This window comes from Canis aureus, chromosome 18, assembly GCF_053574225.1.
Source record: "Canis aureus isolate CA01 chromosome 18, VMU_Caureus_v.1.0, whole genome shotgun sequence".
NCBI classification, from domain to species: Eukaryota; Metazoa; Chordata; class Mammalia; order Carnivora; family Canidae; genus Canis; species Canis aureus.
The window spans coordinates 57,410,371-57,432,707 of NC_135628.1; the positions used below are offsets into that span (position 1 = coordinate 57,410,371).

A 22,337-nucleotide genomic window follows, 5' to 3' on the forward strand; every position below is an offset into this window, starting at 1 on the left:
AAGACTAAATGAATTCATATGTGTGAAGTACTTAGAATAGTGACTGGCATCAAACATCATAGAGCTGTTTGCTGTTATTATTAATGGTATGTTTAAAATTTTGTGCCTGGAGAGCTTCTGTTAGTAGAGAGAAGTATGTGTTTCAAGTCAATATGAAATTGTAGACATACTGTGATCCTGTGTCAGATACCTCTGGGAGGTAGTATAACAGATAATGAACATAGTTGTCCCTGAGTTTTAGTTTTTCCTTTCTAGTTTTTAACTTTTTCTGTATTTTTAATATTTTCATCAGATGAGCATATGTTCTGTGCTGTGAAAAAAATGTGATTTGAAAAAGTGCCAGTAGCTCCAATGTAGTATCCAAGAATGCATTTTTTTGGAAAGAAATGATCTGATATATCCCAAGTATGCTCAGGCAAATTCAGATATAAATAAAAAAGAGTAAATATCCACCAGTTTAGGTCAAATATAGGTATACAGCATAGTGTATTTTCTAGTTTCCAGTCCTGACCCTACCAGTTATTAGGTAGTTGATCATAGGTAAACTACTTAAAACCTTAGAAGTCTCATCTGTAAAATAGAAATAAGGTCATTTTTTTCTGTTTATCTGATAATGTCTTCAAAGGATTGTACGAGGAAATGTATGTGGAAGTGCTTTATAAGTATTATCTGCAAGCATACAAAATACTCCATCTATTTTTTTTTAATATTATTTATTTATTTATTTATGATAGTCACACACACAGAGAGAGAGAGAGAGAGAGAGAGGCAGAGACACAGGCAGAGGGAGAAGCAGGCTCCATGCACCGGGAGCCCGACGTGGGATTCGATCCCGGGTCTCCAGGGTCGCGCCCTGGGCCAAAGGCAGGCGCAAACCGCTGCGCCACCCAGGGATCCCCAAAATACTCCATCTAGGCTTTTTTTTTTTTTTAATTTCAATGTTTGAACTTTCAGATATAACTGGTATTAGCTAAAAATAATCACTGAAATTTTTAACAAAGAATGAAGTATGATTTAAAGTTAGAAACTAGGTTTATCTCAACTATATATATATTTTTAAGATTTTATTTATTAGAGAGAGAACACAGGTAACCAGTGCAGCAGGCAGAGGGAAAGGAAGAAGCAGGCTCACCACAGAGCAGAAAGACCCACATGTGGCTCAATCCCAGGACCCTGGGATCATGACCTGAGCTGAAGGCAGATGGTTAATTGAACCACCCAGGCACCCCTCAAACTATTTTATTTTATTTTATTTTATTTTATTTTATTTTATTTTATTATTTTATATTTTAAAGATTTTATTTATTTATTCATGAAAGACAGAGAGAGAGAGGCAAAGACACAGGCAGAGGGAGAAACAGGCTCCATGCAAGGAGCCCAATGTGGGACTCGATTCCGGGACCCCAGGATTACGCCCTGGGCCGAAGGCAGGTGCTAAACCACTGAGCCACCCAGGGATTCCCCTAAACTGTATTTTAGACTTATGCCTAAACTATAGTTCCCATTGGGTTTCAGACATCAATAAAGAAATGATTAGGTAGTCCAGAGTCCAGTTTATTTTATGGGAAAAGAGCCAAATAGACATTCTGAGATCATTAAATAATACCCTTGGTTTAGAGGGGGAGTGGCAATGATGTGCATACGGAGCTCAAGCATCATACACTTGATTGTCTCCTGGCTTACCCCTCTTCCTTATTTTCTGTTACTCGAATTTTGTCTTTAGTAGGGTGAGTTAATCCTAATGAGTATGCATGCCTATTTATGCCCCATTGCTGTTTGGACAGTAAAATCGTTCAGTGCTGGTTTGAGCATCAAAATTAGCACTGCCATGTGGATTTATGATTATAGCATGAAGTTGGGAGTCTGCTTTAGACTTTAATTATAGTGAGCTGTGTCCGTCATTTTCAGTTTATTTATTCACTAAGTAAAGGATTTTTAGGTAGGTCAAAGGAAATGGTATAAGTAAAAAATGGCTTTTGAAAACATCTCAATTACAGAACCAGGATATTAGTATAAACTTCAAAGTATCTCTCCCAAAGTGTTTATTAATTATCCTGGAGATTTTAACATAAATCCACTGCTGCCTTGATGCCTCTCCCTCCAAAACCTGATTCCCCCGCCCTAGAGTGTGGGCTGGACATTATGACAAACTTCTGGAAAGGCAAAAAGAGTAACTTTACAGTGGAGAAACCTGATAGACACCACCTTGCATGTGATCAAAGTTTACATCACCAGTAATAAGACCTATTGATGTTATATATCCCCTGATGTGATAAGATGAGAAAGGCACTTCACATCTGTGGTATTCCTCCCCAAAAATCCATAACCACAGTCTAAGCCCTGAGAAAACATCAAAGGAACAAAATAACTGGTGAGTACTCTTGAGAAGTTTTGAAGTTATGAAAGACAAAGACTGAGGAATTGTCAGAAGACTGACATAGACTGAAGGAGACTAAGACATGACATCTAAATTCATTGTGGCATCAAGGATTAGATACTGAAACAGAGAAAGGACATTAGTGGAAAAACTTGGGAAATCAGAATATAGTCTGTAGTGGAGTATTGTACCAATGTTAACTTAGTTTTACCAATGACACCATGGTTAAATAAGGGAGAGTGGGTTGAAAGGTATACAGAACTCTCCTTGCAACTCTTCTGTAAGTGTACAACTTCTTCAAGATAAATTGTTAAAAATAAAAGAAAGATATTTAGTACTTGTGAAGAATCATACAGGTGTATAACTTCATTCAAAATACATCCATTAAAAAATACATCCATTGTGTTTAGTGAAGAGAATCTATATAATCTATGTAATTAAAAATTTGATTAATGAAATTTTGCTATGAAATTTTGACTTAATATCTCTTACCACTTTAGCACAAATTCATTACACATTTTCATTGGGCTGTTTTTCCTTTTGGCAGATCAGCTCTTAACACTTTCCCTTTATTTGATGTTCATTTGAAAATATTCACACGGTGGGGCTCCCGGGTGGTGCAGTCGGTTAAGTGTCCGACTCTTGGTTTTGGATCAGGTTATGATCTCAGGGACCTGAGATGGAGCCCTTCTTCAGGTTCTATGCTCAGTGCAGAGTCTGCTTAAGATTTTTTCTCCCTCTGTCCCTCTTCTCTCTCTCTCTCTTTCTCTAATAAGTGAATAAATAAATCTTAAAGAAATAAAAATTTAAAAATATAGAACAAATACTTTTCATTTACTCTGGAGGAAGAATGTTATATCAAAATGGCTGAAATGAAAGCTCATGAAAAACATAAATATCTGCAAATTGGACAAATGATACAGAAGTCAGGAAGACAAGTGAGCCTGTTAAGCATGATAACAGCCATGCTACTAGAACAGTTATGGAACATTATGAATTTAGCACAGTTTTATAACACTTTACATACGTTAGTTTATTTAATCCTTACACTCAAAACTTGTAACCTATGCGATAGTTGTGGTTATTACTCTCCTTTTAAGGTGAGAAACTTGAGACAGAGGTAAAGCCCAAATGGTAACAAACCACCAACCAACCATTTTGCCCCATTCCTGAGAATTCGTATAGCAGGTTCATACCATAACATTTACTGAAAAAACACCCCACTTTATGGAAGAGAAGCATACCCTGAGCAATTTCATAGGCCACCTTTCTTGTGCACGCATTATGATTTCATTGCCTGCTAGTTCCGTACCAGATGCTAAGTAGTGTTTACCATCAGACCCTTTTACCACCTCATAGGGGCTGAGGCTCTGGGTCAGAATGACTCAAAGCTACACCTGCTGGGTCCCAGAGCATATTCTGTTCTCCAGCACCAAATCTGTGTTTTGGAAGGACCAACGTGAATTGGTCCACACGTGGCAGAGGGACGTATGGATTTCCCTTCTCTGCCAGACACCATGAAATGCTTTTCCTTAAACAAGTTGGTGTCCTGATCTTTCAAAGACTTTGTCATTCTAGGAAAGGGGGGGCCTCGTGTGAGGACCTGATTAAAAGACTGCCCTTCCACCTTGATTTTCCGAGCACTGTGACTCTTGAATATCATCTCTCTTCTCCTTTTACTCCGGTCTTTCTTTGTGGGGCCATGCTTCTCCTTCCCTGTGTGTTGATATTACATGGCTCATTCCAGCTGACACATTTTGTTAGTGTTAGCAGACAGATTAGAAGGAGTAAAATCACTGTGAGTGTTGTTTCTCATTCTTTCAGGTCAACAGGCTTACTTTCAAAGATAGCACTCCTTGATTGCTCTGCTTGGGGCATAATTGATCAGTATCCAGTTTGCAGCTTATTCTACATCTGACTTGTTAATTTAACTCACAATGTGCCGATTTCAATATGCACTGTTGGTGTTGTGCCCAAGATCGCGAATCCGAGAAACCACCGAGGAGCCGACACCGATGCAAACACCCGAGGGTTTATTTACAAGCTCGAGCTTGGGTCCAAGTGCACCCGACACAGCGGAGCAGGGACTTGGACCCCGAGGCTAAGAGGCGTAGCAGCTTTATAGGGGCCAGTGGCCAATGGGATTGCAACACATATAGAAAGTTGCACAGTCATGTCGGGCCACACGCAGGTGGCCAGTTGAATCACAATTTACCCCATAGTGACCATTTGAACTGGCCTATCACTCTGGTCGGAATTGGCGCGCAGTTCTGGCGGGCACAAGGCGGGGTTACATTGTTATGAGCCAATTTCCGGGAAAGGTGTGCTCAGCTGCTTGACTAGGGTGGGGCAGCGCCTTAAGCAATAAGCAGGTCCTGTGGGGGTCATACAGGAGGTGGCGGGTGTAGCACAAAATGGAGTTAGTTCTGCTCTGCTTGTCCAGGGGTAGAGGATTTTTGTTAAATTTCCTGGGTCCCATAGTTGGCTCATCTCTGAGGGCTCAGTATCTAACATATATATTAAACTGTCAAATGGCCGGCAATACAAGACTGAATAGCTTATAATTTGCTCATCTGAGCCATTAGAACTAATATCTGTAGCTTTTGAATCAAACATACCCACATGGTGATAATTATTCTTTCACTGATCATTAAATATTGTTTAAGGTAAGAATAATTTCCAGTAGTATCCTCATTTGAAAGCCCTGCCTCTAGTACAGCTTTATGGTCTCTGCACAGCACACTGTCTCTCTTACCGAGTTTTGGGGGCACTCATGAGAATCTTAGGCATTCTTGAATCAAGAAAAGCAATTTTGTGACTTTTGTTAAAATAGCTGTCCCTTTTATGACACATCACTCATATGAGAAAAGAAAATCAGGTAATATATATTAGTACCAAAATATGAAAAGCTGGTGAATATTTTACCTATAAATCTATACAACCAAATTATAAAGATATAAAACACCTGAAAAACAGAAATTCAACCCACTTTTTTTTTTTTTAAGATTTTCTTTATTTATGAGAGACACAGAGACAGAGAGAGAGGCAGAGACGCAGGCAGAGGGAGAAGCAGGCTCCACGCAGGGAGCCCTACGTGGGACTCGATCCCAGGTCTCCAGGATCACACCCTGGGCCGAAGGCGGTGCCAAACCGCCAAGCCACCCAGGCCGCCCCCCACCTTTTTTTAAATAAAACATGGCGTGTTAAGCTGATGATCACAGTGTGCTCCCAGGTTTCTTTATATGTGTTTAGTAAGCTGTCCTAGATCAGCTTAGAAAGTCACAAAAGCACATTTGTTATTTTAAAGATGTATAATTCTGCCAATATAACAAGTGTGGTTAATCCAATTAGTTGCAACACCTCTGCTTTAACAATCTTTAACAGATGCTACTTAGCACACATATGATGAACCTGTGTGAGACTGGTCATAGTTCAGAAAAGATGCCTCTAGATGTCCTATCATCCTTCTGACTTTGCAAGACTGCAAGTAAACTACGATGTAGTGTTTTACAAAGGAAAGATAAAGCATTAATCCTTCATGATAATTTGCTAAATTAGAATTAATTAATTGAAAATGTGCTTAAAATGACAGAAAACTTTATTCTTTGGGTTTTACTGCACTCATAACTTTTCAAAAGATGAAGAAGTAATGGTTTCACTGTACTATTACAAACTTGATATACTTAGAAAAACGAAGAATTTTAGTACAAAATTACCACATTAATAGTTGATTTCAACTTTTAAGAATTGGTAATTGGAAAAATACCACATTACCACATCAACTTTTTAAGGATTGCATTTGATGAAGTAGAAATGACTTTGCATGATATAAGACATTTGTGGGGCTTGGGTTAAAGGAAATGGGGAAGAAGAAATATTAGAAATGGCCACATAAAAATAAAAGGAAGGGCCTTGGATTTCTGGCAAGTTTGAGAGCTAAAAAACCTGGAAATTTTCCCAGTACAAAGTAGTTAGAAATGCTGGATGTAATGTAATAAACTTCCTTTTAAATGTATTGCTGACCTTGTTAGTAAGAGGTCTCCTGGGGATGAAAATAAAGAGAAAACGAAAAACCAGAGCAGTAAGTGGATACTGATACCGCAGCTGCTCAGGGGCATTTGTCAGTTTCAGTAACCAAGAGGTTTGGGTTTTAACAGCTGCATCACTACTGGAGACAGGACCTTGGGCCTGTACAAGAGGGGGATTTTAGAATTAAAACCACCCTGTGAAGTATAGACTTTTTGAAGGGTTGTTAACTGTAGTAAAAGAGTAGAATAGAAATCAAATGCACTTATCAGCAAGGATAGATGACAAGGAAATTTGTCCTGGCAAAGCAAACAATTCTTCTCTAGAAGAATATGCCATAAATTTAGGCCTTGGTTCTTCCTATGGATAAAATTGCCTAACACATGAGTTCACAACCTGAAATTACAGAATGCACAGGGGGATATGTAACCATGAGCTGGAGTCAAGCAGAAACAAAACGCAGTTGAGTTCATTCCCAATAATTTGAGAAATGGGGTTGCTAGTTACAGATTATGAAATGGGCATGTTTCAAACATTTAAAAAATGAAATTTGCATCAAAAACGTAAAAGAATGAGATGCTATCAAAAATATGTTGAGGCAGTCTTGATTAAAAAAAAAGACTTCTAGGGGTGAAAATTTTAATCTTTGCATTAAAAATTAGGTCATGGTTTAAACTTCAGATTAGACACAGGAGAATTAGAAAACTACTAAACAAATATGAAGAAATAATTAAAATACACTGCATAAAGACAAAAAATATAGAAAGTGTGAAAGAGAAGTTAAAATATGTAGGTTGCAGGGCCACTTTGACAAAGGACCACCAGTTCTCTGATGTTCTTCCTATCTTGAGATAGAGTCCACGCGGTTGAAACCGGGCAGTTTTGTGACTGATCCAAGTATATGGTATAAATAACATTATGTAATTTCTGAGGCTAAGTCGTAAAAGGCTATACGGCTTCTACCTTTTTTGCTGGGCTGATTGTTCTGGGAACCCTGAGGTGACATTAAAGAAATCCAATTACTACGAGGCTACAATGTTTTCAGAAATACCGAACCAGACTGAGGGTCCAGTCCCAGATCTTCAGGTCACTCCTACTTGTTTTGTGTTCCCATCTGAGGTCCCAGACATTATGGAACAGTCCATCCCTACTCTGCCCTATTAGAATTCTTGACCCATAGGAATGCCAGCCTGGCACAGTCAGTTAAATGTCCAACTCTTAGTTTTGGCTGAGTTCGTGGTCCCAGGGTCATGAGATTGAGCCTCAGGCCTAGCTCTGTGCTCAGCAAGGAGTCTACTTGAGAGTCTATCTCCCTCTCTTTGCCCCTCCTGCTCATGCATGCTCTCTCTTTCTGAAATAAGAAAGAAAGAATTCTTAACCCACAGAATGGCAGTTATCAATAAGTTTTGGAGATAACACAAAAGGTTACCACATACACATAAATGAAATTTCAAAAGAAGATAATGGAAAGAATGGGGGAAGAGACAATATCTAAGGACATAGAAATTGAGAAATTTCCAAAATTGATAAATGTCATGAATCCTTGCATCCCACAAGCATAACGAATTCCAAGCAGGGAAGATAAGAGACCCATATTGTAATGCAGCAAAATACAACTATAGAAGACTGAAGTCAGGGCATCCCAGGTGGCTCAGCGATTTAGCGCCACCTTCGGCCCAGGGCATGATCCTGGAGACCCTGGATCGAGTCCCATGTCGGGCTCCCTGCATGAAGCCTACTTCTCCCTCTGCCTCTCTCTCTCTCTCTCTCTCTCTCTCATGAATGAATGAATAAATAAATAAAATTAAAAAAAAAAGAAGACCAAAGTCAAAGCTAATACAAAAAGCAAGCAGAGAGGAAAAGAGATAGATGAATTAGCAATGAAGTACAACTTGCACTGTTAAGTACAGTTAGAAGCTGGAAATGTTCTGTTAATCAACAGAAGGATTGATAAATACAGTGTGATACATTACAACAATGAAAAGCTACCCAGACTATCCAACAGTAAAAAATAATTGAATAGGAACTATGTACCTCAACATGAATCAATCTCCCAAACAGTATGTTTGAAAAAAAATATAGTATGATGGCATTCATACAAAGTTTAAAAATAAGAGAAACTGTACATATGTCTTTATGTATCCTGTAGTAGTCCTTACATGTATAAAAGATAAAGACCTAGTTCAGAATGATAAACATTAAAAGTCACTCTAGTAGAAAAAGAATGTGATTGGAGAGGACTGCACTCAAGGCTTTAACTCTAATGTTTTATTTTTTTAACTGGATAGTTGCTGCATGAATGCTCGTTATTCTTTGTACTTAAACATTTGAGTATTTCATAATATAATTTTGAACAGGAATAGGAAGATTCAATGAATAGGATGAATAGGAAGCTGTATGACTTCTCCTTGAAGGAAATACATACTTAATCTGAAAAGATTTGGAGGATAGAGATTAATTGAATCCTATTTACCCCTTTTGGGGTTAAGTGAATAGTCAAACACATAGGAGAAAGATCAAAGCAGATCTGGCGTGAAATCAGTTCTACCAGATTGGGAGATTTTTGAACCTTGGCAAGGGGGGAATTGATGAAGTGGATGGAGAGGAGGAAGTAAAATAGGAGATATAGACCCTTATGTTTGAAGTCTAGGGATTGTTTATGAATGGCATATGTTGTTTGATAATGAACAAAGTGGAATTTGAACTTCTATGTCATCAGTGATGCCACTGAAAAATCCTTATATTCTTAAAAATCTTCTGTTCTAATGCATATCTGTCATCTTTTGATGAAGATGACTGTTTTTCATTTCTCAAACACCTGGCAATCACTGTGATTTGTCAACTATAAATGAAGTCTTTATAAGTAAGTATGAAAGGGAATGAGATGGAATGCATATGGGGTGGGGCAAGACTAGAGAAAGACAGATGGGAAGTGAAGTCATTTTCAATCATTAAATTGTTAAGAATGGTGGTCGTGAGGCCATTACGGCCATTTTTATTCTTTCGAATGGCAGTTTGGTCAAATGGAGAAGAATGAGTTACACAGATAACAGCTTCCTTGGAGATTTAACTTGATTTTCAAATCCCTTGGCAAAACTTTTGCTCAGTCTTTTAGTTGGATCTTTCCTTTGCTAATAGAGACTCATTTAGATTATTGCGAGCGTTACAGCATGTGTGTGATGTAGCTGGGAGTTATTTAAAAAATGCAAGAGAATCGCAGAATTGGTAGTACACAATATAAAGCTGAGTTAGGAGGAAACAGAATGTGGTGAGTGATAACTGGCCCACAAATATTCATCTTCTAGTAAATGATTCAGCTAACCTCCATGCCTGCTTTGCCCTCCTTACAGTTTTTTGTTCTCACAATTTGAGTCCTTTTAAAAATTGGATTTATACATCATAATGTTTCATTTGCTTTTTTCTTCACCTCATTTTAATTTTTAGCTTTTTCTGAGTAAGAATATAATCTTGGCTTCTAGCCTGCCTTTGAATTGGCTGTCATTGGGTAAGACACCTACCCTTGATCCACTTAGCTCCAGTGGGTAGGATGGAATCATGCTGTAGAACAAGGTCTCTAGTCTGACCTCATCCACAGGGACCATATGTGGAGTAGCTGTACTCAGTGATAGTGGAGGTCACTGTGTCTCCTCTTTATGCCCAGCTATGTACAGCCAGCAGAGTAGGATTTCCGTCTAACCAGCTAGCACAAACTGAGACTTGACAGGGCTAGCACAGTTTTGATAAATCTGTAGGCAAAGAATTGGTACTAAGTTTAGTATTTGGTACTAAGTTTAATGTTTGGCTTTCTCCAGCATCCTTATTGTTTCATATATATGTGTGTGTGTGTGTGTGTGTGTGTGTGTGTATGTGTATATATATATATATATATATATATATATACATATATATTTTTTAAATATTTTATTTCTTCATATATGTGTGTGTGTATAAATATATATATATATATATTTTTTAAGATTTTATTTCTTTATTTATGAGAGACACAGAGAGAGAGAAAGAGAGGCAGAGACATAGGCAGAGGGAGAAACAGGCTCCCCACAAGGAACCCCATGCGGGACTTGATTGCCTGACCCAGGATCATGCCATGAGCCAAAGGCAGATGCTCAACCACTGAGCCACCCAGACATCCGTGTTGCATATATTTTGAGTCTGAATTTGGATGATGGAATTTGCCCCTCTCTAGTGTCTCTTAGCTCCTTTGTCCTCCATACTTCATGACCCAGTTACTTTTCTGCAGGCTAGTTGAATTCTTCAGTCTGGCCTTAAAATAAATTCAAGGACTTGTTCATTATTTTAGCTTACCTGGTTATTAATCAGTTGCCAGGAAATGTGCCTTAAAGAGGAAAAAAAAAACCTATTGGATAAGGATATTTATTTAACATAAGTATTTATGTTAAATCTTAACATACTAGTGTATGGATCTAGGAAACTGTGTGTGTGTACAGACATATGTAAAATTTATTTTTAAAGTAGGCTTAGAGGATATATTTGCCTTGAAGCACTCTTAAAATAGTTGGTCTATAGTAGTATTATTTAGCATCACTTTACATACCATTGAACTCAGAGTCAGAATCATGATGGAGACACCCTATAATGCAAATAGAAATGTCCTGAGGTCATTGTGTAATTTTATAGGGATCTTCACCAAAGCCAAGAAGGTAGTAAATTTTATTAGCATGATTAACTCTGAAAGAGCTGGCCTTTTTGGGAAGCCAGCTGAAAATAGAACTCTTTGCATAGGCACACAAATATATAGAACAGGCATTATATATGGTGTGTATATATCTACATGCATTTTTCCTTTGATCAACATAACCTTTAATTAACTAGAATGAAGTCTTCCACAAAATGAAAATAGGTCTTGAAAAAAGTGGCAGCAATAAAACAATACCTTGCAGCTTTCTACTTTGAGTCCCAGTGGATTAGTGATTTTACTTTACATTTGAAATGACAGTATAGTGATGATTATTGTTCCTTTGGGACAGATAAGAAATGGTGCCCAATTTTATTAGTCATTAGTATTCTGTGCTATAAGCAGTATGGGAAGCTCTGGAACTAGAAGAATATGGCCTAAATATATATATTTTTTAAACAAGTAAATTATCTTTCAGTATTAGTAAGAATGTCGTGTGTCTGCCTTAGAAAAATAAAACCTTCAAACGTAATTTAACTTGTCTGTCATTTTAAACATTTCAGAAGACATAGCCCCATGGTCCAGGCCCATTTTTCTTCGTCAGAAGATGGTTCATTGTTTCCTGGGTGAAAGTTTTGACATTTATATTATACTCTGAGTACTTGGAAACCAAGGAATGCCAGTTCTTCTGGAATTGAATAATGATATCTCCTTTACCAGTTGGGCATTTGCAATATTCTGTGTACAGTCTGAAATTGTGGGAAAACCCTCTTTGCTTACATATTTTTGTCATAATACTTTTTATTACTGTTCTTGTTACATTGCTCTTTATTGCCATCCATCTTCATAGTTTCTTCCATATGCATTCCAGTCTTTCTCATCCCCACATGTATTGCTGTAGGTCAAATGGTTAAGAAATCCAGTTTTGAAACTCCCTTTTGGTCTCTAAGTAAAACAGCCCACACCTCCAGCTATATCTTGGTAGAGAATTCTAATAATGAGGTGAGTGTTTGTGACCATACTGAAAATCCTTCCCTGACCATGTTGAGCTCCCTGACTGTTCACCTAGCTCCGTTCCCATCTCGTGACTCTAGCACACTACGGTAAGGGAGACTGAGCAGTCCTGTGGCCCAGTCCTCACACACCAGTCCAGTCTTGAGAGCTATGAAGTAATAAAGACTTTTACTTCCAGTTTTCTTAAAGAAGAGAAAAATCACTTTTTAAAATTCATTTCACAGCAAAACTTTATTTTTTTTAATTTTTTTTAAAGATTTATTTATTTATTCACTCAGAGAGAGCGAGAGAGAGGCAGAGACATGGGCAGAGGGAGAAGCAGGCTCCATGCAGGAAGCCCGACGTGGGACTCGATCCCAGGTCCCCAGGATCATACCCCGGGCTGCAGGCGCTAAACCGCTGCGCCACCAGGGCTGCCCTCACAGCAAAACTTTATTAAAGATCCTCTTTTTTTGTTTTCTTACTAACATAGTATTTATTTGTCTTCCTCTGTCAAACCCTGAGCCAACCACTTTCCCCGGGCTGCCTGGGGAGATTATAGGGCAGATGAGACATGAGAGGAAGACCTATGGAAAGTGGACATGGCTCTGTCACAAGGCGAAGAGGAAGAGAAAGGCCACCATCAGACAAAAGAGGCCCTTGGCCTCCAGGTGGGCAAGGCCCAGAATGGAGTAGGAGAACAGTTGCTTCTGAGAGGCTTTGCCAGCCTAACCAATGATGAGGCTCCCAAACACAGTCCCAATTCCAGCCCCAGAGCCAGCCACCCTTACCGTGGCAACCCCAGCCCCAGTGAACTTGGCTGCTGTGTCACTGTCCCTTGAAATGGCACTGGGATGGACATTGTGTGTAGGAATCAGTGAGATCAAGCGCTGCCAAGATGCTGAGGCTCTGATCTGTCATCTCGGGTGGTTTTAGCACTACTGCAGACAGTGATGGGCTCAGCAGCTGAGAGGTGCTCCTGACCAAGAAGGGGGTGGAGACTAACTTTGCACAGGCCTACATTTCAGGGGACAAGGGGCCCTGGCGGGAGAGCTGCTCCCTGTTCAGAGAAGACAGAGGGCCTGGGGGGATATGCGGAAAGAGCAAAAGGAAGCTGTAAAGATCTGTTTTTTTTCAAGAGTTTTCCGGCAGCAACTTATCCCTCTCTTAGAAATCAGTATTTCTTAATAACATTGCCACCGAATTAATCTTGTGTTAAGCATTTGCCACGTGTCGGACCCCATGCTAACCACCTTCAAAGCACAAGTTTTACTTTGCACAAACAACCCCATGTGATGTGCCCTGTTGATATCTTTGTTGTTTTGGAGGGGGAAATTGAGGTTCAGAGACTTTAAGTAGCATGCCCCTCATTACATGGTGAGGAAGTCATTGAGTCGTGCTTCAAAGCCAGGCATCAGAGGCCAGAGCTTGCTGTCATGACAGTCAGATGCATTTAAATCAGTAAAAATGTGTGTCATGCTGTCTGTGTCCACACACTGAGGATAAAAAGAGAGACAGCCATGCTCAACTCAGTGTCGGTAGCCCCTAAAAACGAAGGGTTACTAAAAGGGGTAGGTTGGGGATCCCTGGGTGGCTCAGTGGTTTAGTGCCTGCCTTTGGCCCAGGGCGGGGTCCTGGAGTCCTGGGGTCAAGTCCCACATCGGGCTCCCTGCTGGAGCCTGCTTCTCCCTCTACCTGTGTCTCTGCATCTCTCTCTCTGTCTCTCATGAATAAATAAATGAAATCTTAAAAATAACTAACTAACTAACTAAATAAATAAATAAATAGAACGGGGGTTGTGTTAGAAGAAGGGAGAAGTAGGATAGGAAAGCACAGAGAGGGTCTCAGAGAAGGCTTTAGCGAAAAGATGATTTTTGAGGAAAGTTTCAGTGGGTGTGACCAGATTGTGTAGGGTTGTTCAAGGCCATAAAGCAAAGGTAAAGGGTTTTCACAGGGTGACCTCTGCACCACCATCATCTCATCCCCTAGGAGGTTGTTAGAAATGCAAACTCTGTCCTGCCCAGACCTATGGGATCAGAAACACTAAAGGTCAGGCCCAGCAGTTTGCATTTTTGCAGATCCTTACAGATGATCCTGATTTGCGTTCTATTTTGAGAACCACCATAAATGCTCAGAAGGTGAGAAACGCATGGCTTATTTCAAGAGTTTGAATATTATTTTCACTTCTCTCTTGCAACCAGAAGGAATAGAATTGTGTCTTTTTCACACCCAACCTTGCCTCTCTCTGGCCCAATAGTATTTGGGCAACCCGGGTAGCTCAGCGGTTTAGCGCCGCCTTTGGCCCAGGATGTGATCCTGGAGACCCAGGATCCCGCGTTGGGCTGCCTGCATGGAGCCTGCTTCTCCCTCTGCCTGTGTCTCTGCCACTTTCTCTCTCTCTCTCTCTCTCTCTCTCTCTCTCTCTCTCTCTCTCATAAATAAATAAATAAAATCTTTAAAAAAAATAATAAAGGATGCCACAAATGGCTCGGTCAGTCACACACAATGTATTCATTTAATAAAGATTTATTAAGCACCAACTTTGTGTGTTTACTGCTTGAGGAAATTTATTCTAAGCACTAGTCTGGAATTGGCTGCATCAGAATCAGAACCTAGGGAATCTTAAGAACAGACCATATTTCTGGGTCCCATACCTGGTCATTCACACGCTATAGGTTAAAGCCTGGGACCTGGCAAGCTAGAGTTTGAAAGCCCCCAGGGCAGTTCTGATGTTCCCTTAGGGCTGAATGATAGATAAAGAGATGGTCTTTACCTAGAGTAGTTAGTCTTCTTACTTATCTTTTGTCATAGTCTTTGCTTCTGTTTTTCATTATCTTTGTTCTCTTTCAGAGAAGCAAACTGGCAAGGGGCACCGGTGGCACAGGCAGTTAAAAGTCTGACTCTCGTTTTCAGCTGAGGTCATGATCTCAGATCCCAAGACTGCCTCCAGCATCCAGCTCTGTGCTCATTGGAGGGTCTGTCTGTCCCAGGCCTTCTGCTCCTTCCCTGCCTCAAGCTAGAGCAAGGTGCTCTTTTGCTTGCTGTCTCAAATAAATAAATAAATGAAATCTTTTTTTTTTTTTTTTTAAAGCAAACCAGAAGTGAAAAAGGGAGATGATGGCTTATTTTAATGCTCAAAGAAGAAGAAGGCACTTTAACATAGATTGTTTTATTTGACTTTTATAGTTCTGTGGGGTAAATATTATTATTCATTCTCATTTTCTTTTTCCATAAAACATTGGAGGTTATAAAATCTTACATGAGGTCACACATCTAGTTAGTGCTACAGTATGGTCGAAAACCTGCAGCTGTGTAACTCAGGAGCCCACATTTTTTCCCCTAATTTATCCCAGTGTACTGTAGAAATAGAAACCTGTTGTTTTAAAAATGTGCTGTGCTTAATAACCACATATGTGTTCAGTTTTAAGAACAAAGAAAACTTTGATTTTATTTTTTCCCTGTACTCTGTGGATCAGTGCCTTTCCATGTAAAGAAGCCTTAGGCTTTTTTTTTTTTTTTTTAATTCATTGCGTATAGTTTTAAGTAGTGATTTCATTTTTTGAGTTGAGACTGTTAATCTTAAGGAAGATGCATGAGTATATTGTACAACTGTATTTTTTAGCACTATACATTATATATCTCTTAAGCTTCTGAAAATAGCTATTAACGTTTAGCAGGCATGTTACTCTGTACCAGGATCTCATGTCTGGCTTTCTTATTTCCTTCAAGTACATTGACTATTATTTTTCTCTCTTGCTGTTTTTTGAGGCCATATATTTAGATTTCACATAGGACATTAAAGTTTGGAGGCTGGTGGTTAATTTATTTGTGGGTGTCGTGTGTCTATAAAATGGAAAATAAAAATAGGGTCTCGATAATAAATTGGTCATTAAGAGCAGGCAATTGCTTTACCCGTTTGATGCCACGCTTATAGAATTTCTAACTTGCAACAAACCTTGAAGTTGCTTTTTTTTTTTTTTAAGATTTTATTTATTTACTTATGAAAGAAACAGAGAGGCAGAGACACAGGCAGAGGGAGAAGCAGACTCCCTGTGGGGAGGCCGAATGGGGACTCAGTCCCAGGATCCTGGGATCATGACCTGAGCCAAAGGCAGATGCTCAACCACTGAGCCACCCAGTCATTCCCCTTGAGCTTCCTTTTGAAAAGTATTGTTACTGCTAATTAGTATCAACATTCACCTTTTATAAATGTATGCAAGGGTGAAATTACACCACACACACCTTAAAGAGGCTATTGTGAACTATATTTACATAGGGATATATTTACACTTACTTAGCCTGTGGAAAGTTTCATACTCAAACTCTTCTGTGTCTTTGGGGCACCCTTCACCTTAGCCCCTCAGGCAAAGTGATGATCATCCCTCAGGTCTTCTCTGTAGAATTTGATTTGTCTGACCGTTTCTATGCTGAATCAATGAATAGGCTGAATTATTTCCTATAGTGATTTATCCAAGTGTGTGTCTTCTCTACTAAGGGGAGCTCCTTCATAGGACGGTCTCTAGGAGCTCTGGCACAGTCTAAAATGTTGCACATCCTCTAAATGCTTGATTTTGGCTTAATAAAGAAAGTTTTTTCTTTGCCGTTGCAGTGGAAAATGTACTAGAGCAATTGATTTTGCATTACTAGTTGTGAGATACATACTATGACTCTATTTTTAGGAAAACTGAGGCCCAGTGTAGCTAAAAAGGTTGCTAACGTCATATAGAAGGTTCCCTAAATTTAGTCTGACACTATGTTCATTTGTCTTTCAATCCTATATACTTTTCAATAAACCAGCATTTGCCAAACTCTGTTGCACAAGGCACTAGGGCCCCAGGAAATGTAACTGCAGTTATGGCCAGTAAGGGAAAAAGATAGCATTTGGTGGGAGGGGGGAAATAAAACCCTTGGTTAAGTAAAATTTAATAGGGTTTTTCTTTTTACTGCAGGATTTTTCTGAACTGTAATGTGCTGAAGTGCAGAGTGCCAGAAAGATTGATACAGCATGCAGTATTTTCCAAAGTTAGGTGTCAACCCACTTTTTAAATTTACTCTTCTCTTAGGGAGACTTCTTTTTTTTTTTTTAAAAAAAAGATGCAATTTAGAGAAGCTGTACTAAATGAATTCTGTATGATGTTGATTCAAGTTCTTTATACCAAAGTCATCTTGACTTTGTGTGTGAACAAAATAAAGATATTGGTTGTGGACTCTTTTCCTGCGTTTGTCTCTCTGATTCACTCTATGAGTTTTGACAAATTCCAAAAGTGCAGGAAATTGTTTCCATTTATTCATTGATAAAGAGGATATCTGGGGAGACACATGGTCAAATACTCAACCTTGGAATTCCCGATTTTGAGCTGTAGTCCATTGTTTCACTAATTGGTCCTAGTCAAGATGTGTATGTCAGATAATGTTGTAACAAATAACAATGGACAATACAATACCCATTCACTTATATTACTCAATTTATATTTTATTGCCTGAAGTCCAGTTGGCTTGGTGATTGTTTTTTATATGGAGACTTAGTTATCCAGCGGGGTCCAAGGAACATTGCAGGGACCAGTCTTCTGTTATAATTTATTTGTTAGTTAATAAAGGGAAAGAAACGGAATTCTTTTCTGCTGTTAAGTACTAACATAGTAGGATCTGTTTTCAGAGAATTTAACTTGATCAATTTCAGATCCTAGGCTTCATATGAATTGAAGTTTAATTACAAGAGGGTAGTTAGAGGAAGTTGTAATTTCAGAAGGACACCTCTGAAAGCAAATAGACTGGATTTAGAGAGAGAATCCACAGTACTAGTTGTAAACAGAAAGAACCCATTAGTGTCCAGGATAATCAGTAGAAGGGAGTATTACTGCCATCACAACGTGGAATTCGTGATGGTGGAAGGGACAATTGAGTTTTTATAGTTTCCTCAAGAGACTAAGTAGCTTAATTTGGTTAAATGTAGTCTGGAAAAGAACATCCATACAAAATAAACACAGTGAATTTGAGAATGAGAATACCAGGCCTATTTTAATTTTAAAAGGAAGGGGGATTAGCATGGTAGGAGCCTAACACCTGATGGGAGACTCCACCATTTTCTAGCTTGATGACTTTGGATAGCTCTCTCTACATTTACTTAAAATGAAGTTGACTATGACTATAGTTCTATGATTCTAAGCTAGGAATGTAGAAGAAAGTAAAAGTAAACATGTCTTTGCAACTGATTTTTTAGTTGATGTATTAGAATTATCATAGAAGGACTAATTTTTTTTCTTTCAGTAAATATTACAGATTTGATCATCTAGTTGAATTTATCTGTAAAAATGCTTTAAATTTTTTTGATATAAAAAATGCCACCAGTGCTCCAAATAGTCCCCCCTCCCCTTGGGCTTGAGTTTTGGGTTTTTATTTTATTTTTAATTTAAATTCAATTTAGTTAACACATAGTGTAGTATTAGTTTCAGGGGTAGAATTTTGTGATTCATTAGTTTTCTATAATACCCAGTGCTCATTCCATCAAATGCCCTCTTTAATGCCCATCACCCAGTTACCCTGTCACCCCACCCCTTCCCTCCAGCAGCCCTCAGTTTGCTTCCTATAGTTAAGAGTCTTGTGGTTTGCCTCCCTCTGTTTTTATCTTACTTTATTTTTCCTTCTCTTCCGAACAGTGGTTTTTTTTTTTTAAATCTTCTTTGGAATTACCTTAGAGCAAATTTAGGGACCCAAAAATTAAGTATAATTGCTTTATATATTACTCTATATTTATATATATACTTAAATGTATTTTATGTGTATGTATATACACACATATACTTTTGTAAAATCAAATTATTACCTAATTTGTTTACTTCTTCATTCATTAGACTGAGGTTTAAATGATGTTAAATGGTCCAAGAAAATCTTTAATAATCAAAGATATATCACTGTTTCATTTTTTAAAGGCAGTTTCTGAAGTAGAATATTTTTAACAGTGGCAGCAGCTCTGAGGCACATATCTTAACATCCGTTGGCAAGTATTTTGGAAAGACTCTTATTGGGATGCTGACCTTATCATCTATTTATTAAAAAGAGCAATTATAGCATATTCTTACCTGGTTGGAGGGAAAAAAACAGAAAGGACCAGATAAGAAGACAATTTGAGAATACAAATGTGGAGATGTATGTCAATGAAAATAAACAGCATCTAAACCTGCATGTGATATTCCACGAAAGGGTTAAAAACACCTAGAAAGTCATAATTTTCCAAATTGAATTTTTCTGAGTAATTAAAATGTATCCCTAGACTTTAGAAGTCTTTCATTATTTGAATAGCTCTTAAACACCCTCAAAAAGATCAGTGCAGAATATAATAGGATTGCATAATTCACAGTCTGTGACAGGATAATCTGAATTGGAGATAGGTTAAAGCATACTACCTAAAAATTTTTAATGAACTTGAACATTAACACAATTAAACAAGATAAACCAGATCAAAAGCTAACAATCAAATTTTTAGGTACCATTGAAGAACTTGTTTCCACCAGGGCTTTGCTATGCCAATTACACATGTGATTTATTTGTGTATTATATTTTCTACTAGATAGCACTTAGCTAGAAGCTCCGCTGCATTTATAGGACTTTAGAAATGATGAAAGCTTTTTTAAAAATAAACGTGTAGTATTCACCTGGCCTTTCTGCTAATGTGTGAATGGACTTCCCTCCCAACTAGTTTGAATTATCATTTGTATGACCACCATGTGTATGTATGCATGCAGATTTGTGTGTGTGAAAAATTATACATGTGTATACCTTTTTATTAGTTCCATTTGCCTTAATATAATTCAATTATTATGATGAACAAATGTAGTTAAACTATTTCCAGCATGGTACCTTCCTTCTGCTTTGTTAAGAATTTACAAATGGGGGGATCCCTGGGTGGCGCAGCGGTTTAGCGCCTGCCTTTGGCCCAGGGCGTGATCCTGGAGACCCGGGATCGAATCCCACATTGGGCTCCCGGTGCATGGAGCCTGCTTCTCCCTCTGCCTGTGTCTCTGCCTCTCTCTCTCTCTCTGTGACTATCATAAATAAATAGATAGATAGATAGATAGATAGATAGATAGATAGATAGAATTTACAAATGGGGCAGCCCTGGTGGCTCAGCGGTTTAGCGCTGCCTTCAACCCAGGGCCTGATCCTGGAGACCCGGGATCGAGTCCTGAATTGGGCCTCCTGCATGGAGCCTGCTTCTCCCTCTGCCTGTGTCTCTGCCTCTCTCTCTCTCTCTCTCCCCTAAAAAAAAAAAGTCTTAAAAAAAAAAAAAGAATTTACAAATGTAGTTTTATCAGTTACAAATGCCTACTGCAGGGCAGCCCTGGTGCCTCAGTGGTTTAGCCCAGGGCGTGATCCTGGAGATCCGGGATCCAGTCCCACGTGGGGCTCCCTGCGTGGACCCTGCTTCTCCCTCTGCCTGTGTCTCTGCCTCTCTCTCTGTGTCTCTCATGAATAAATAAATAAAATCTTTAAAAGCAAAAACAAAACAAATGCTTACTGCAGTGGTGATAGACACACACATGGGTATGTTTGTATTTATATTTATACACATGTACAAGCTCCTAGGTCAACATTGGACATAGCTTTTTATTGACTAATGAGTGTACAGATCAACACTCCCCCAAAGACATAGGAGTCACATAAAAAAAGATTAAGTTTGAAATAAATTTAATAGTATATTTTATTTCATCCACTACATCCAAAATACCATTTTGTTCATCTTAAAAAATAAAACTGCCAGTTATTTTACCAGCAAAAAACGGGTGTATTTGGGAATAGCAGAGAGTTGCAGTCAGGGACAAGCAAGCTGTGACAAACCATAGGCAATTCTAGACAAAAAAGGAGAAGTATACTCTTTTGTAGAGAAAATAGGGTAGGAGACGGGCTTCGGTAAGGCTGTTATAAACAAAAAGCTTATTGAAGTAAACTGGGAGTTCCAAGTATAGTTGTTTGTTGGCTGAGTTGTGATTGTCTCTCATTGGCTAGGTTGTTCCTAGGGAAGAGGAAAGCCTGTCTTCTTCCTGCTGAGAGAGTTAAGAAATTTCTTTGCCCAAGGTGCTTCTCTTCCTGTTGGGTCCCTGAGTAATAAATGCTAGGGCATGAGTGCACCCCCTGCTGGCCTCCATTCTAAATGAGATTTCCTTTTATTAATTTTACACAACTCCCAACTTGTAATTAATATAAAAATTGTAAGATATTTTACATTCTGATTTTTATACTTAATACTAGAAACCCAATGTGTATTTTATACTTAGAACACATCTCAGTTTGGCCACCTGGGAAGTGCTAACAACTGCCTGTGGCTTGTGGCTACTGTATTGGACAGCACGGGGTTGTCATCAATGTGTACATGCAGTGTGAGCAGCAAGGAGGTTGGTGACTTCAAGAATAATGACGTTAGGATGAAATCAGATCATTCAACAGTTTCTCCAGTAATCACTGCTACACACACACACACACACACACACACACACACACACACACACACACGGTAGGGAGGGAAAAAAAAAGCAAAGAAAAGACAGCTTTCTAATTATACGTGGACACAAAGACTGTATGCCAAGAGAGTTGCCTGAATTATTTCTTCTTGTTTGCTGACAGAAACAACATTTTTTCAAATTCAGAATAGGATAAGGACCACAGAAATTTCCAGTCCTTGCTGATTCCTTCTCTGATTGGGGAAAGAAAAGCCTGCAGGCTTCACACTTCTGGAGACCTGCAGAGATGGGAAGCCTACATTAACATTCCTATTGTGGGGGGCAGGGACCAGAGCTGCTCTGAGGGGAGGTGCCCTTACTTGAGTAGTTTGCTTCTCTGAAGAGATTGCAAATGGAAGTTTCTGCAACTACAGATGCTCAGGCCCGATTAATATGAATGTGAAGGGCGTGTCCTAGTCCCTAGAATGGGCTACATAAGCAGCAAATTTTCTTTCTTTCTTTCTTTCTTTCTTTCTTTCTTTCTTTCTTTCTTTCTTTCTTTCTTCCTTCCTTCCTTCCTTCCTTCCTTCCTTCCTTCCTTCCTTCCTTCCTTCCTTCCTTCCTTTCTCTATCTCTCTCTCTCTCTTTCTTAAAAATTTTATTTATTTATTCATGAGAGACACAGAGAGAGGGAGAGGTAGAGACACAGGCAGAGGGAGAAGCAGGCTCCCTGCAGGGAGCCCCATGTGGGACTGGATCCCGCAACTCTAGGATCACAACCTGAGCCAAAGGCAGATGCTTTAACCGCTGAGCCACCCAGGCATCCCATCAGCTAATTTATTTCTCACCTTGT

The 22,337-nt window shown here is 38.9% G+C and overlaps 1 protein-coding gene and 1 pseudogene across 8 annotated transcripts in view; one reads left to right on the forward strand and one right to left on the reverse strand.

Annotated features, from left to right (window-relative positions):
• EXOC4 (exocyst complex component 4) overlaps positions 1–22,337 on the forward strand; it is a 747,424-nt gene that overhangs the window by 387,725 nt on the left and 337,362 nt on the right. The window contains exon 11 of one of the 8 annotated variants that reach the window (XM_077857389.1): positions 17,000–17,111. The exons of 6 other annotated variants lie outside the window; for them this stretch is intronic. In XM_077857389.1, coding sequence (XP_077713515.1) covers positions 17,000–17,096 — 97 coding nt within the window. In that variant the 3' untranslated portion in view covers positions 17,097–17,111. Of the gene's footprint in view, positions 1–14,900; positions 15,075–16,999; positions 17,112–22,337 lie in introns of those variants that run through there. One more of the 8 variants, XM_077857390.1, reaches the window with a different exon arrangement.
• Positions 12,662–13,073, reverse strand: LOC144289131 (ATP synthase F(0) complex subunit C2, mitochondrial pseudogene; annotated as a pseudogene).